An 11,975-nucleotide genomic window follows, 5' to 3' on the forward strand; every position below is an offset into this window, starting at 1 on the left:
CACTTTCACTGCGAATCTGACCGAAGAAACACACTTCAAAATCAGTCGAACAAAAGATGAGCAGAACCCCAACTTGATCATGATGGCCTCCAAGAAGTGCCATTCAACTCTATCGTACGCTTTCATCATGTCAAGTTTCACTGCACACGCATAAATTTTCCCCTTCTTCCTTCTTCTAATGGCATGTATACTTTCATATGCAACAAGAATATTGTCTATAATCAGACGTCCGGGGACAAACGCACTCTGTTCTTCACTTATCAGTTCATCCAGACAAACCCTCATCCGGTTTGCAATGGCTTTTGCCGCAATTTTGTAAGGAACCGGGCAAAGAGAGATGGGTTGGAATTGTGTAATATCTTGAGGATTACGCACCTTGGGGATCAAGGTTATAGATGTGTCATTAAACCCAGCAGGTAGTTCTCCCCCATTTAGAAAATCCAGCAGCGCAGGCACAAGATCGCCCTCAATAACGCTCCAATGGCACTGGAAAAAACCTGCAGTAAACCCGTCGACACCAGGAGCCTTGGACGGCGCCATTTGGAAAAGCGCCTCCTTAATCTCATTAGGTTCAAAGGGTTTCACAATTGCTTCATTCATGACCGCCGAAACTCTATGTGGCACGAACTGCAGCTGCTCACTTAAATCAGCACCCCCTTGAGACAGGTATAGATGTTGGTAAAACGAGTGCACTTCCTGGTTAATGTCATCTAAACTGTTACACACTGATCCATCCACACGGTTAAGGCTGGCTATATGATTAATACGCCTTCTCTGGGCCGCTTGGGCCTGGAAATAACCTGTGTTCCGATCACCGGAGCGGAGCCAAAGTACCCTCGATCTTTGCTTTAGCCATACTTCTTCTTGGTACAAAGCCTCCCTCAACTTCTTAACTAGGCCCTTTTCTTCTTCAGATGGACCCTGCCCAATAGACCGAAGCCGAAGTTTCTCTATTTGTTGTTTCAGCTTCTTTATCTTCCTACTCAGATCACCAAACTCTCGGGCTCCCCATGAACCAAGGTCCTCTTGAAGTTTTGAAAGTGTATGTGCCAATCCTTGGAGTCCCTCCTATCCATGGTGCCGAGACCAGGCTTCACCAACAACTTGATCATAATCACAATGGGTTTGCCACATATTTTCATATCAGAATGGCTTTGGCCCTCGCTGACCCTGTATTGTGATATTGTTTCTTATTTCGGCCACAACAAAACAATGATCAGATTCAATTGAGTTGACATGCCGAACTCGAGACTGTTCAAAACGAGCCCTAAAATGTTCATTTGCGAATGTACGATCCAGGCGCGCCTTAACATTGCTATTTCCTCCTTGTCGGTTGTCCTAAGTGTAAGGGGCACCCGACCAGCCCATGTCCTGGAGACCACACTCCTCGGTGACCTCCCGGAAGGTTCTCATCTGCCACTCCGGTCTAGACCTGCGACTAAAGTGCTCTGTTGCATAGAGTGTCTCATTGAAATCGCCCATACACATCCAAGCTTGATGGCTTATATTATGCAGAGTTCTTAGGAACCCCAACTGTGGTGTCTGTCCTCAACTCGTGGTGCTCCATAAAAACCTGTAAACCTCCACTCCGGTTCAGAAAGATCAGCTCTCTGAACGGTGATATCAATATGGCTACTGCTGTAATTCTCCAGGCTGACAATGACATCTCTTGACCAAAACAATCCAATGCCACCACTCAATCCATCGCTGTCCACACCGAAGCTGCCGGCAAAGCCCAAAGTACGTTGCAAGTTTTCCACCTTCTTCCCCTTTATCTTTGTTTCCATGACAAAGACAAGGGCATGCCCTTCCTGCTTCGCAACACTGGAAGCTCGCGAACTGCCTCGGGGTTCCCAAGCCCCCGGCAGTTCCAACTTATACAAATCATTGACTCTGGCAGCGCTGCCCCACAGATGCTGCCGAATTCTTTGAACTGGGTGGTGTTCGTTTCTTCTTCTTGCTTTTTGGTCCACCCTCCAACTCGTCATGTTCATGCTCAGCACTACAAGATGGCTTCTCATGGTTAGCTTGATCAGCCCCCTTACCATCTGTAATGAGTGCCGGCGTGACCTTCCTATAAATCTGAACCTGCGGACCCCCTTTCCTTTTGTAAGCATTAGATTTACGTTCCTTTCTAGGGGACTGCACCTCAGGATTTTTGTCCGCTGCATTAGATGGAGAATTTGCATCTTTTCTGGAGTTTTGCGTGCTGCTTGAATCCTTCTGTTGTCCCTCTGCAGAAGGCCCCTTTTCCCAATCATCCGACGCCCTTAAAGTGGCCTTGAAAGGCAGCTCACCATTTGCATCACGCGTTCCGGGTGTCGGACAAAACAAATCCGAATGGCCAAGGCGACCACACGAAAAACAGAAGTGAGGAATCTGTTCATACTGAATATCATAGAGATCCTGGCTTTTCCTCCACTCTGACTCAATCAAAATCCATCTCCTCAATGGTTTTTGCACATCAATTGTAATGCATGCTCTCAGGAAACCCCCAACTGGGTCAATCCGAGCACCAGTAGCATTCTTATCCAACTGTTTAGCGATCGCAGCAGCCCAAGCATCATCCCTAAGATGAAACGGCAAGTTTGTTACCCGAGCCCATACCTGCAATCTATCGAATTTTAGTTCAGACGGCCGCATGCAGGGAATAAATTCTTTCAGGATCACTGCATGCTTGCTCACATACCATGGTGACCCCTCCTTGACACGATCTCTGTCTCTTTCGATCTCAAAGTCCGCCACAAAGACGTTTTCTCCCCCAGAGCGGAAGACTAGGCCCCTAGGGTTTCCCCAGGCGGGCTGAAGACTAGGCCCCTAGGATCTCTAACTCCAATTTCCGATCTGCAGTTCGAAAAGAAAATGTTTCTGGAAAGACAGGTAGGCGTCCATACTCTGATATTCTCGTGATTTTCGTAGGCTGGGCAATATTGGAAAGGACAAAAAAATACTTGTACGAAAAAGTTGCGGCTCCAGCTGGAAGAGCGTACCGTTCACTGTAGACTGTAGTACACACTATGATAAGATCAGGACAACACATCAACATGATGGACAGAACACTAACAAAATTCAAAACGTACTAGCAAACATCACCTGACATTGCACACTACAAAATGACAAGATAGCTGAAAATAATTTGCTTCAGAACAGATCACCGTAATCCAGTTGTGCACGTGCACGAGTCAGGGGGCACATGAAATTCAAGCTCGATGTTTGTATGTACATTGTACGGACAGAATCAATAGACGGCATCATATCAAATCTTATTTATTTAGATTGATTTAGATATCACGACACCACCCCTGTGGCACACACACGGCTTCTGGCGAAGACGAAATCACCACGGACGCGGGGGTGCTCCGGACCCTGATTCGTTCAGCCTGTCGAGCAATGCATTGAAATCTATCTGCTGCCCGCTGTCGGTCATCCTCTGGATCACATTCAGCACCTGGTCCCTTGGATATCCCATGGTGATTGCCTTCTCGATCATATCTCCATATGGATGGCCGCGCATCATGTGATGATGCGATGACCCTGGATGGCTCACACCAACACCACCTGGAGGCATCTGTGGTGCCTGGGCTGCAGAAGGACCATTGGGCGGGTAGCCGCCATACGATGTGTTGTAACCCTGCGGATGCCCCTGCGGCGCATACTGCGGAGGATAGGCCCCCTTACTTGGAGGCGGCCCAAAAGAGCCCTGGCCTGGAGGAGGAAGCTGTTGCCTTTGCATGTTGTGCTGCGGTGGTGGCTGAGACGGCGGGATGCCAGGTCCACCGTATGAATATTGCACTTCAGAATGACTCCCACCTGATGGAGCAACAGTGTTGTATGGTCCTTGCATAGCCGCGCTGCCGGGCAGAGTTTCAGGGGAAGGGTTCAATGGCTGGTGGGGTGGATAGCCACCAGAGTAGTTTGGTGGGGGAGTGGGGGGTCTCATCTGAGTTTGCACATGAGGATGTTGTGGTTGCGCTGTCTGAGGAAGATGAGGGTTGGATTGCTGTGGTTGCAGCTGTTGTGGAGGAAACTGTTGGGGATTAGACAACTGGGACTGCTGCGCTGGTTGTGTTGGAAACTGCTGAACATTAGACACCTGGGACTGCTGTGCTGGTTGTGTTGGAAACTGGTGAGCATTAGATAGTTGGGGCTGCTGCACGGGTGGAGGAAATGGCTGGGAGAAAGGCTGCTGTTGCTGAGCCACTGGTGCAGGAGATGAACGAGAAGGTTGCTGTTGCTGCCACTGCTGCTGGTAAGGAGTGTAAGACTGGGGCTGGGATTGATTTGCTGACTGAGGCTGGGATGAAGCATGGGCATCTGGAGCTTGAGCCCTCACTGGCAGGTATTGCACCTCTTGTTGTACTTGCTGACCTTGTGTGTCCTGGTTGCCTGTAGCTTGGTGTTGTGGGTAGTAAACAATGGCTTGGCTAACGGCATAACGGTCCTGCTGTGGTACAAGAGAGCTAGGGGCTGTCTGCTGCACAGATTGATCATTGTACTGCTGGACTGGTCCAGAAGCTCTAGGTACAAGTGTCGATGAGTTCACCTGATGAGGCAAAGCAAGTGCCAGCTGCTGACTTGCTGCATCTCGCTTTTCTTCAGGCTTCTTTGGCTCAGGGAAAGAAGGTGTCAGCACATCTTTCTTTTTAGATTCATCGTGTGTAAGTTGAAACTTGGCTAGCTCCTTCTGAGTATCCGCTAACTCTTGCTTGTCTCGAAGGATTTGAATAGACCTGTGCACCTGCACCGTTTCAAATTTTAGTCACGGTTAGAAATTTCTTAACAGATTAACACTCAAGATCTGTCACACACATAAGCAGTAACACAATGCGCATATGAAAATTAAAGTACAACAACGTACTGGCTAGATCATCTCAGATTTTTAACAGTATTTCTTAACAAAACAATGTAGATGTTAAGAGTTAGAACCATCACAAGTTATGTGTACTGTGTATGCTTCAACTGCAGCTACCATCACAAGTTATGTGTACTGTATATGCTTCAACTGCAGCTACAAATTTGTCTACCGAGACATAAATATATTTAGCAGAGGAGCGGAGCGCATAACAGGCAACGAAAACAGGTTCATCATAAAGTAGAAACATATCATTCTTCATGTGCATTCAGATCTCAGCGACAGGGACGCTTATATCCTCTGGTGTCACTGTCCATGGGTTGGCTTAAATGTGTTTCTTTCAGAGAAAGATCATTGGTTGTTCCAGCTCTATGTTGAGATACCAATGGTTAGAATCTGGAAGGTGCAGATTAGGCACATACAGTGATACAGGTTGATAATTGGCTCAAATACAACTTATATAAGGGCCTGTCCATGGACAGGCCACAGTAAGATGAAGGGCAAAGCAAGTCCAGACGTCCTAGCTGATTGTCTTTTTACTCATATAAACTGGCTTCCAACCATGCAGTGTGCTACTCCAAGTGTTTTTATGATGATTCACTTCTGACTTAGTGATTCAGGTAGGACCAAAGGAGTGATAAATTTTGGAACATGCGCGAAACCTCCCATGCATGCAACCAAACTGACCTCAGATTTCATATTATTCACCTATTCCTCTATAAGATAAACCACCTATGCCAAAAAAAAAACAAGACTATGGTATGCAGAAAATCATCATGGTTCGGACCTAATAGGTTTTAGTAACCATATTGAACATTCAGTTTAGCTTAGCTTGGATTTCTAAATAACTGGAAATATCAGATCAGTGTAGGATAGGCCCAGCCAAACCCTGAACTTTGGGCTTGATCAACTTCAACCTCAGATGAGAGATGCCTGGGTTGGCTACTTCGCTGGCTCATCAAAATCAAACTGCCAAGAGTCTCAGATCATTTAGGATATCATACTGGTTGGCAATCAGTAAGTACACATTCGAACTTGTGCTGCATCTTCACTGAGGCATATAAGCACAGAGTATACAGTTACAGTCGATAACCATTTCAAAATATTTTAGAAATGCCTTCTAAATTAAAGAAGGAAACAGCCTGATGCATTGTTCTAAGATTGAACATAAGTGCAAGTGTGCAACTGCAATTTGTTTCAACTAACCAAGAAAAACTGGTTGGAGTGGAACAAAAGAAATCACATGAGGTAATACTACAGAAACATAAGCTAGAAAAAACCACAGCGGAAAAACAAACGATGTAATATAGATTAAATATATCTGAACCTTATACTTCCTATACCGATGGCTTTCGCTACTTAGTCTGAACTCACAATTACTAGATGATCAAGAGCATAAATAGACACATCGGAGCAACAAACTGGAGCAAACATTTACAGGCAAAGGAGTAAACATCACATGTAAGTGATATAAGATGTTTGATGCAACGGATCATGGAAAGCCCGTTGGCCAACGGTGGGAGAGCGAGTGTTCATTGCCATCCACACGATTTGATCCCTATGATTGACGAAATGTGCCGTGCGCGCACACACACACACACATGGTGGTGGTGGTGTATGTGGCTTGTGTGCATCCACCTTTTACTCCCTAACAAAATGTTCTGACTTAATAATATCCAAGGTAGTTTCATCCAGAGACACAATAAGTGCATACACATCAAATAAATTCATACATATGATGATATTAGTATATATCAATGAACATATGGCATGATTGTACTGATAATACACCTGAAAGAACTATATTATCAAAACGGACTTACTTTGAATAATACTCCCTTCGTTCACAAATATAAGATGTTCTAACTTTTTTGTGAATGGGATGTATATAGGCACGTTTTAGTGTGTTTGTTCACTCATTTCAGTCCGTATGTAGTCCATATTAAAATATCCAAAACATCTTATATTTGTAAACGGAGGTAGTAGTATTTACTTACTTCATGTAGATGTTTCTCAAGAGACTTTAATCTTAGATCAGTTTCATCACGAAGCACATCAGCTCGAAGCTCGCCTATGGACCTCTCAAGCTTATAGCAATAAATCTCTAGCTGTGAAAGCCTGCTGGTGATTCCTTCAAGAGACCTTAGCAAATTATCAGCATATTTCTTCATGCATTTCTCAACAGCAGAAAGTACATCCTCTTTGGCATAACTCTCCTGTTCATAAACTTTAACAGATGGTCTCCCAAATCTGCTCTCATGAAAATCCTGTTGCAAAAGTACAAGAATGAGTAGTGGAAGTAATGAATGAAGGTTGAGCATTATAACCACAGGATTATGAAATAAGTTCATCGCTGGAAGTAATGAATGAAAGTTAAATATTATAACCAAAACAAAACCCTCCAGCATGCAGCAATATAAAGGGCATTGGTATGAAATTTCCAGCATGATTCAAATTGTTTTCGAGCTGGTCCCTTAATTTTTCCTATCTATAACCAAAACAAAACCCTCCAGCATCCAGCAATATAAAGGGCATTGGTATGAAATTTCCAGCATGATTCAAATTGTTTTCGAGCTGGTCCCTTAATTTTTCCTATCTATTGACTAGCATTGTAGAAACAATAACCTGTGCAGGGTTTGAACAAATAGGTGATATATCCCAGTGAGGTTAAAGCATACGACCCAAAAGTCTAAAACACTGGATTGTAACATTTCTATACAGGTATAAACATGTCGCGAGTTTCCCTCAATCACGATACATAAATAAATCAAAATTGTTTAAAACGTAGGGCGCATAATACCCTGGGCAGAAGCACAACTGACGCGTAATAACAGTGAAAATAGAGATTTTCCCATGCGAACTCGTCATGGGACACTTTAACAGAGTTTCGTTATCCTTCGTCCCAAATTCCCCCAATGGAACGGAGGGATTCGCAGACCAGAACAGCCCCAAGCTTCTACCAGAGCTTGGCACACCAGCCAATACTGCTCGCGGAAGGGATCTAAGGGAGGGAAGGAGCGATCTATACCTTGTCGACTGGATCGGGTCGCTTGGGCTCGGAGGGGGCGGCGAAGTCGTCGTAGGAGCAGAGCACGTCGTCGGTGCCGAAGTCGAAGCTCCGGGTGCCGCCTGCGGAGCCGCGGCCTGAGGGCCCGCCTGAGCCGGACATCGTAGGGCTAGGGTTTTGGTCGCGATGGGAAGCTTGCTTGGAGGGGAGGCGAAGGGGAGGGGAGGGCGGTTGATAGGTTGCAGGTGAGGAGAGAGCAGGAAGAAGGAAGGATCGATTGATTACTCTGTGCTGTTTGTTTTTAGGGGAGCCGGCTCCTCTGACATACGCAAGGAAAGGCAGAGAAGCACAGTGCTCCTTTGTGTACAAAACAGAAGGCAAGTCAGTGAGGTGGTGCTGGCACTGTAGATAATGTGCTGTAGACGATTAGTGTGGATAATTACTGTAGTTAACCACTGTGCCACCTTGCTTTTAGTACCGCTATGGCGAAGCAAAGTCAGGGAGGTGTAGCTCTACCTGACATTCCTTGCGATGTTAGAGGATCTCGATCCGTTTTTAGGGCCCTCTGGTGTGTTGATTAAGCAAAGGCCTCGGCGTCCCGGTTGAGACGATAAGACTAGACTAAGTTTTGTATAGCGACGGGTTATCTCTGTTTTGCTTTCTTTTGGTTCCTTTATCAGTATTCCTTTATTTATATTGAGAAGGCTGGTAATCGAGCAAACAATAGTGAAAACTGTCTCTTTCAAACTTGCGTGTTTCTTCAATTACAAGCAATTCCAAAAAAAAGGCATAGTTTTTAGGCCACCTATACGCGCCAGCGCGCCGGCCCAAATTTGGGCCGGTGGCACCGCAGCCGCATGATTAAATCTCCAACAGCCGTGTAATTAGATCCCATCCCACTTCATCTTCTTCCTTATCCCTGTCTCCATACTAGTCAACGCCACAACTGAACATGTCAGCACGCGGTCCGCCCATGGCCGCACCTCCTTGTCTTTGCTGCCCGCTCGTGCAAAAAAAAAACGGCTTGATTCGAGCTCGCTGGATACGCCGCGTGAGCTCGCTGGAGACGCCGCCCGAGCTCGTTGCAACTCGCCTGCGGTCACCCTGTTGTACCTTTTTTGATGCAGCTACGCCACATCGTCAGTTTCAACTCTGCCTCTCATCGGACAGCTATTGCAACAATTCTATATGCAGCTCGATGGTGACAAAAATGAGTTGGTTGCAGCTTCGCCCGCATTGGTCGATGCCTCCGGTTCGCCCTCGTCGTCGATTTGCACCCTGATCCATCAAAAATCTCATACAAATCTTAAGTAGACAGTTGAAACAAAAAAAAGTCAGTTCCAGCAAAAAAAATCCAGTTCCAGCAAAAAAATCCCGTAAAACAAAACTCCACTAGTCCTTTGAAGCAAAAAACATTGGTCGCTTCCAGCAAAAAAATAACACCAGTTCCAGCAACAAAAACTCCGATAGTTGATTGAAGCAAAGACAAAAAATGGTTGTAGCATTCCTCAACGACGGTTGTAGCACCCCTCGTTGGCGGTTGTAGCATCTATTGCAGTAGCTCCATAGGAGGAGGCATATGGGGGAGAAAGCTGACTGGAACAACGATCTCATTGGGGCGCATGGTGGGGGAGAGAGAACAGATAAGAAAGGAACGAGCGGTTGAGAAGACGAAGGAGAAGATAAGGCAACGATTGGGGTATGGGCCCTATACATACGTGTCGCTCGGGGGTAGGAGGGCCACTTGCTCGCGTGGCCGCGACCGGCCGAGCGTTCGGCCGGTCAGCCGGCAACAAACGTTTCCCTAGTTTTTAGGGGGGAATGGAAACTAGACGATCTATATGATTCATATAATTGTTTTTATTTGTTGCTTACTTGCTTTGCACTTTGCTTGTAAGAAAAATTCCATTTACTGTTTTTCTTGCGAGAAGGCTAAGGATATGTATTAAAATTGTTCCCTTACAAAACGATACTTACAAAAATAAAATAACATACAGGTCCTTGGGGATATCGTTGACGTCTTCCTCCTGCACTCGTTGTTGGCGCGCTATGGGCAAAGCTCGATGGCACCTCTGGATCTCCAGACTAACCTCAGAACTAGGGTAACATTGTTAACACAACGGAAAGGAAGTCACCTGTCAGAGCCAGGAGCCTACAACATCGGATTGTGGATTATATCGTTGTCCCGGGAAGAACGCAACTAAGAGGCCCGAACAATCATCCCCGATTCATCCAGACAGCACCAGCGAGGCCTATCCTCACTAGCTCCCTGATGAAGCCGAACCTAACCGTGCTTCATTGAATGGAGAAGCCAGAAGAGCAAACACACGAACCATTGTTATCCACTTCATCAAAGTTATGGGGAACGAAGCATGAAAATAAAAAAATTCTATGAACACCCAAGATCTAATCTAGGAGATGCATAGCAACGAGAGGGCAGTATGTCTATGTACCCTTGTAGACCGAAAGCAGAAGCATATAAAACGCGGTTGATGTAGTCGTACTCTTCGCGGTCCAATCACGATCCAACCGATCTAGCACCGAACGGACGACACCTCCGAGTTTAGCACACATGCGGCTCTGTGACGTATCCTCCTCCCTGATCCAACAAGTGGAGTGGGATAAATAGATGGGATCACAACCAGCACGACGGCGTGGTGGTGGAACACTGGCAGGGCTTCGCCAAGCCAAACCGGGAGGAGGTGGTGGTAGAGAGGGGGAGGGGATGCACCAGGGAAGGGGTACGGCTGCCCTACCTCACCCCCACTATATATAGGGGCAAGGGGGAGGGGGCACAGGCCCTAGCCCCTCCTCCAAGTGAGGGGCGGCGGCCCTAGGAGGTAGCTTGCCCACCAAGTCAGGTGGGGCGCCTCCCACCCCTAGGGTTTGCCCCTCTTTGGCTCATGGGCCTGGTGGGGGGCTGGTGCACATGGCCCATATAGGCGAGGGCGTCCCCCATACAGCTTATGTGCCCCCCCTAGGCAGGTGGACCACCCGAACCCTTTCGTGCCTCCTGTACATTGTCGGCATGCCCCCGAACTTTTCCGGTAGCCAAAACAGGACTTCCCGTATACAAATATTTACCTTCGAACCATTTTGGAACTCTACGTGACATCCGGGACTCTGAACAGCCTTCGGTCAGCAATGCAAACATCACAATACTACTCTAGTGTCATCGAACATTAAGTGTGCGACCCTGCGGGTTCAAGAATCATGTAAACATGACCGAGACACCTCTCCGTGTTGCAAATATGGCCTAGAGGCAATACTATTGTATTATTATATTTCCATATCCGTAGTTAAGTTTTTACATTTCATGTTATAACGGTTATGATCCCGGAATATGCTATTCAGTGGAAAACTCATATGCACATGTGAAATGATAAATGGATAAAATAAAGGTTCCTAGTCTCGCCTCTGGGACTAGCTGAAGTGTTGTTGGTGATCACGTTTTCCAGATCTTAGGATATCGTTAAGTGTAACGATAGCCCTAAAATAACATTGAGATTATGATGTTGGAAGAACAATCATATTAAATTGACCCAAACTTGTTTTTTATGAATTGAGTAATGTCGTTTGTAATCAATTGTAATAACACAGAGTGTTAACATGTGATTTTGCTCCTTAGACCATGAATAGTATCATAGTTACTTCTTACCGTACGGTGGGCTTTGGGGTTGCTCGAACGTCACTAGTAACACGGAGATCATAATGACAACTTACAGGTTCATCGGAAATATTGATAAGGGACTAGATAGCTCGAGAGTGGGATTTGCTCATTCGGCGATGGAGAGATATTCTTAGGGACCTCTTGGTGTGACGAAATCCATCATTGTATGGCCAGACACAGGTGACTACGTCATGGGGATGCCGGGACACAATAACGAGAAAGAAGAACAAAAAACGGTAGCGAGGATTTCGGTATAGTGAGCATGTGGTGACTCAGGAGGATACCAATGCATCTCGGGTTTTGTAAAGTATCATGAAGCAAAGGTAACATCACATGATAACCAAAGGTTCACTCGAATAGCATTCGTGTGCTCAATTGGACCGATATGGACGTCCACGGTTCCGTTGTCTGTCATTGAACGAACGATTTCGTTCATGTCTATGAGT

At 46.1% G+C, this 11,975-nt stretch overlaps 1 protein-coding gene across 1 annotated transcript; it reads right to left on the reverse strand.

Annotated features, from left to right (window-relative positions):
• Positions 1 to 3,111: 3,111 nt before the first annotated feature.
• LOC119277020 (protein enabled-like) lies at positions 3,112 to 8,170 on the reverse strand. Its single transcript, XM_037558220.1, has 3 exons — positions 7,881 to 8,170; positions 6,850 to 7,119; positions 3,112 to 4,738 (listed from the first exon to the last, which is right to left on the reverse strand). The coding sequence occupies exons 1-3, from the start codon at positions 8,019 to 8,021 to the stop codon at positions 3,338 to 3,340; spliced, it is 1,812 nt and encodes a 603-aa protein (XP_037414117.1). The 5' UTR covers positions 8,022 to 8,170; the 3' UTR covers positions 3,112 to 3,337.
• Between the last annotated feature and the right edge of the window lie 3,805 nt (positions 8,171 to 11,975).

The sequence above is a fragment of the Triticum dicoccoides genome, chromosome 3B, assembly GCF_002162155.2.
Source record: "Triticum dicoccoides isolate Atlit2015 ecotype Zavitan chromosome 3B, WEW_v2.0, whole genome shotgun sequence".
NCBI lineage: Eukaryota > Viridiplantae > Streptophyta > Magnoliopsida > Poales > Poaceae > Triticum > Triticum dicoccoides.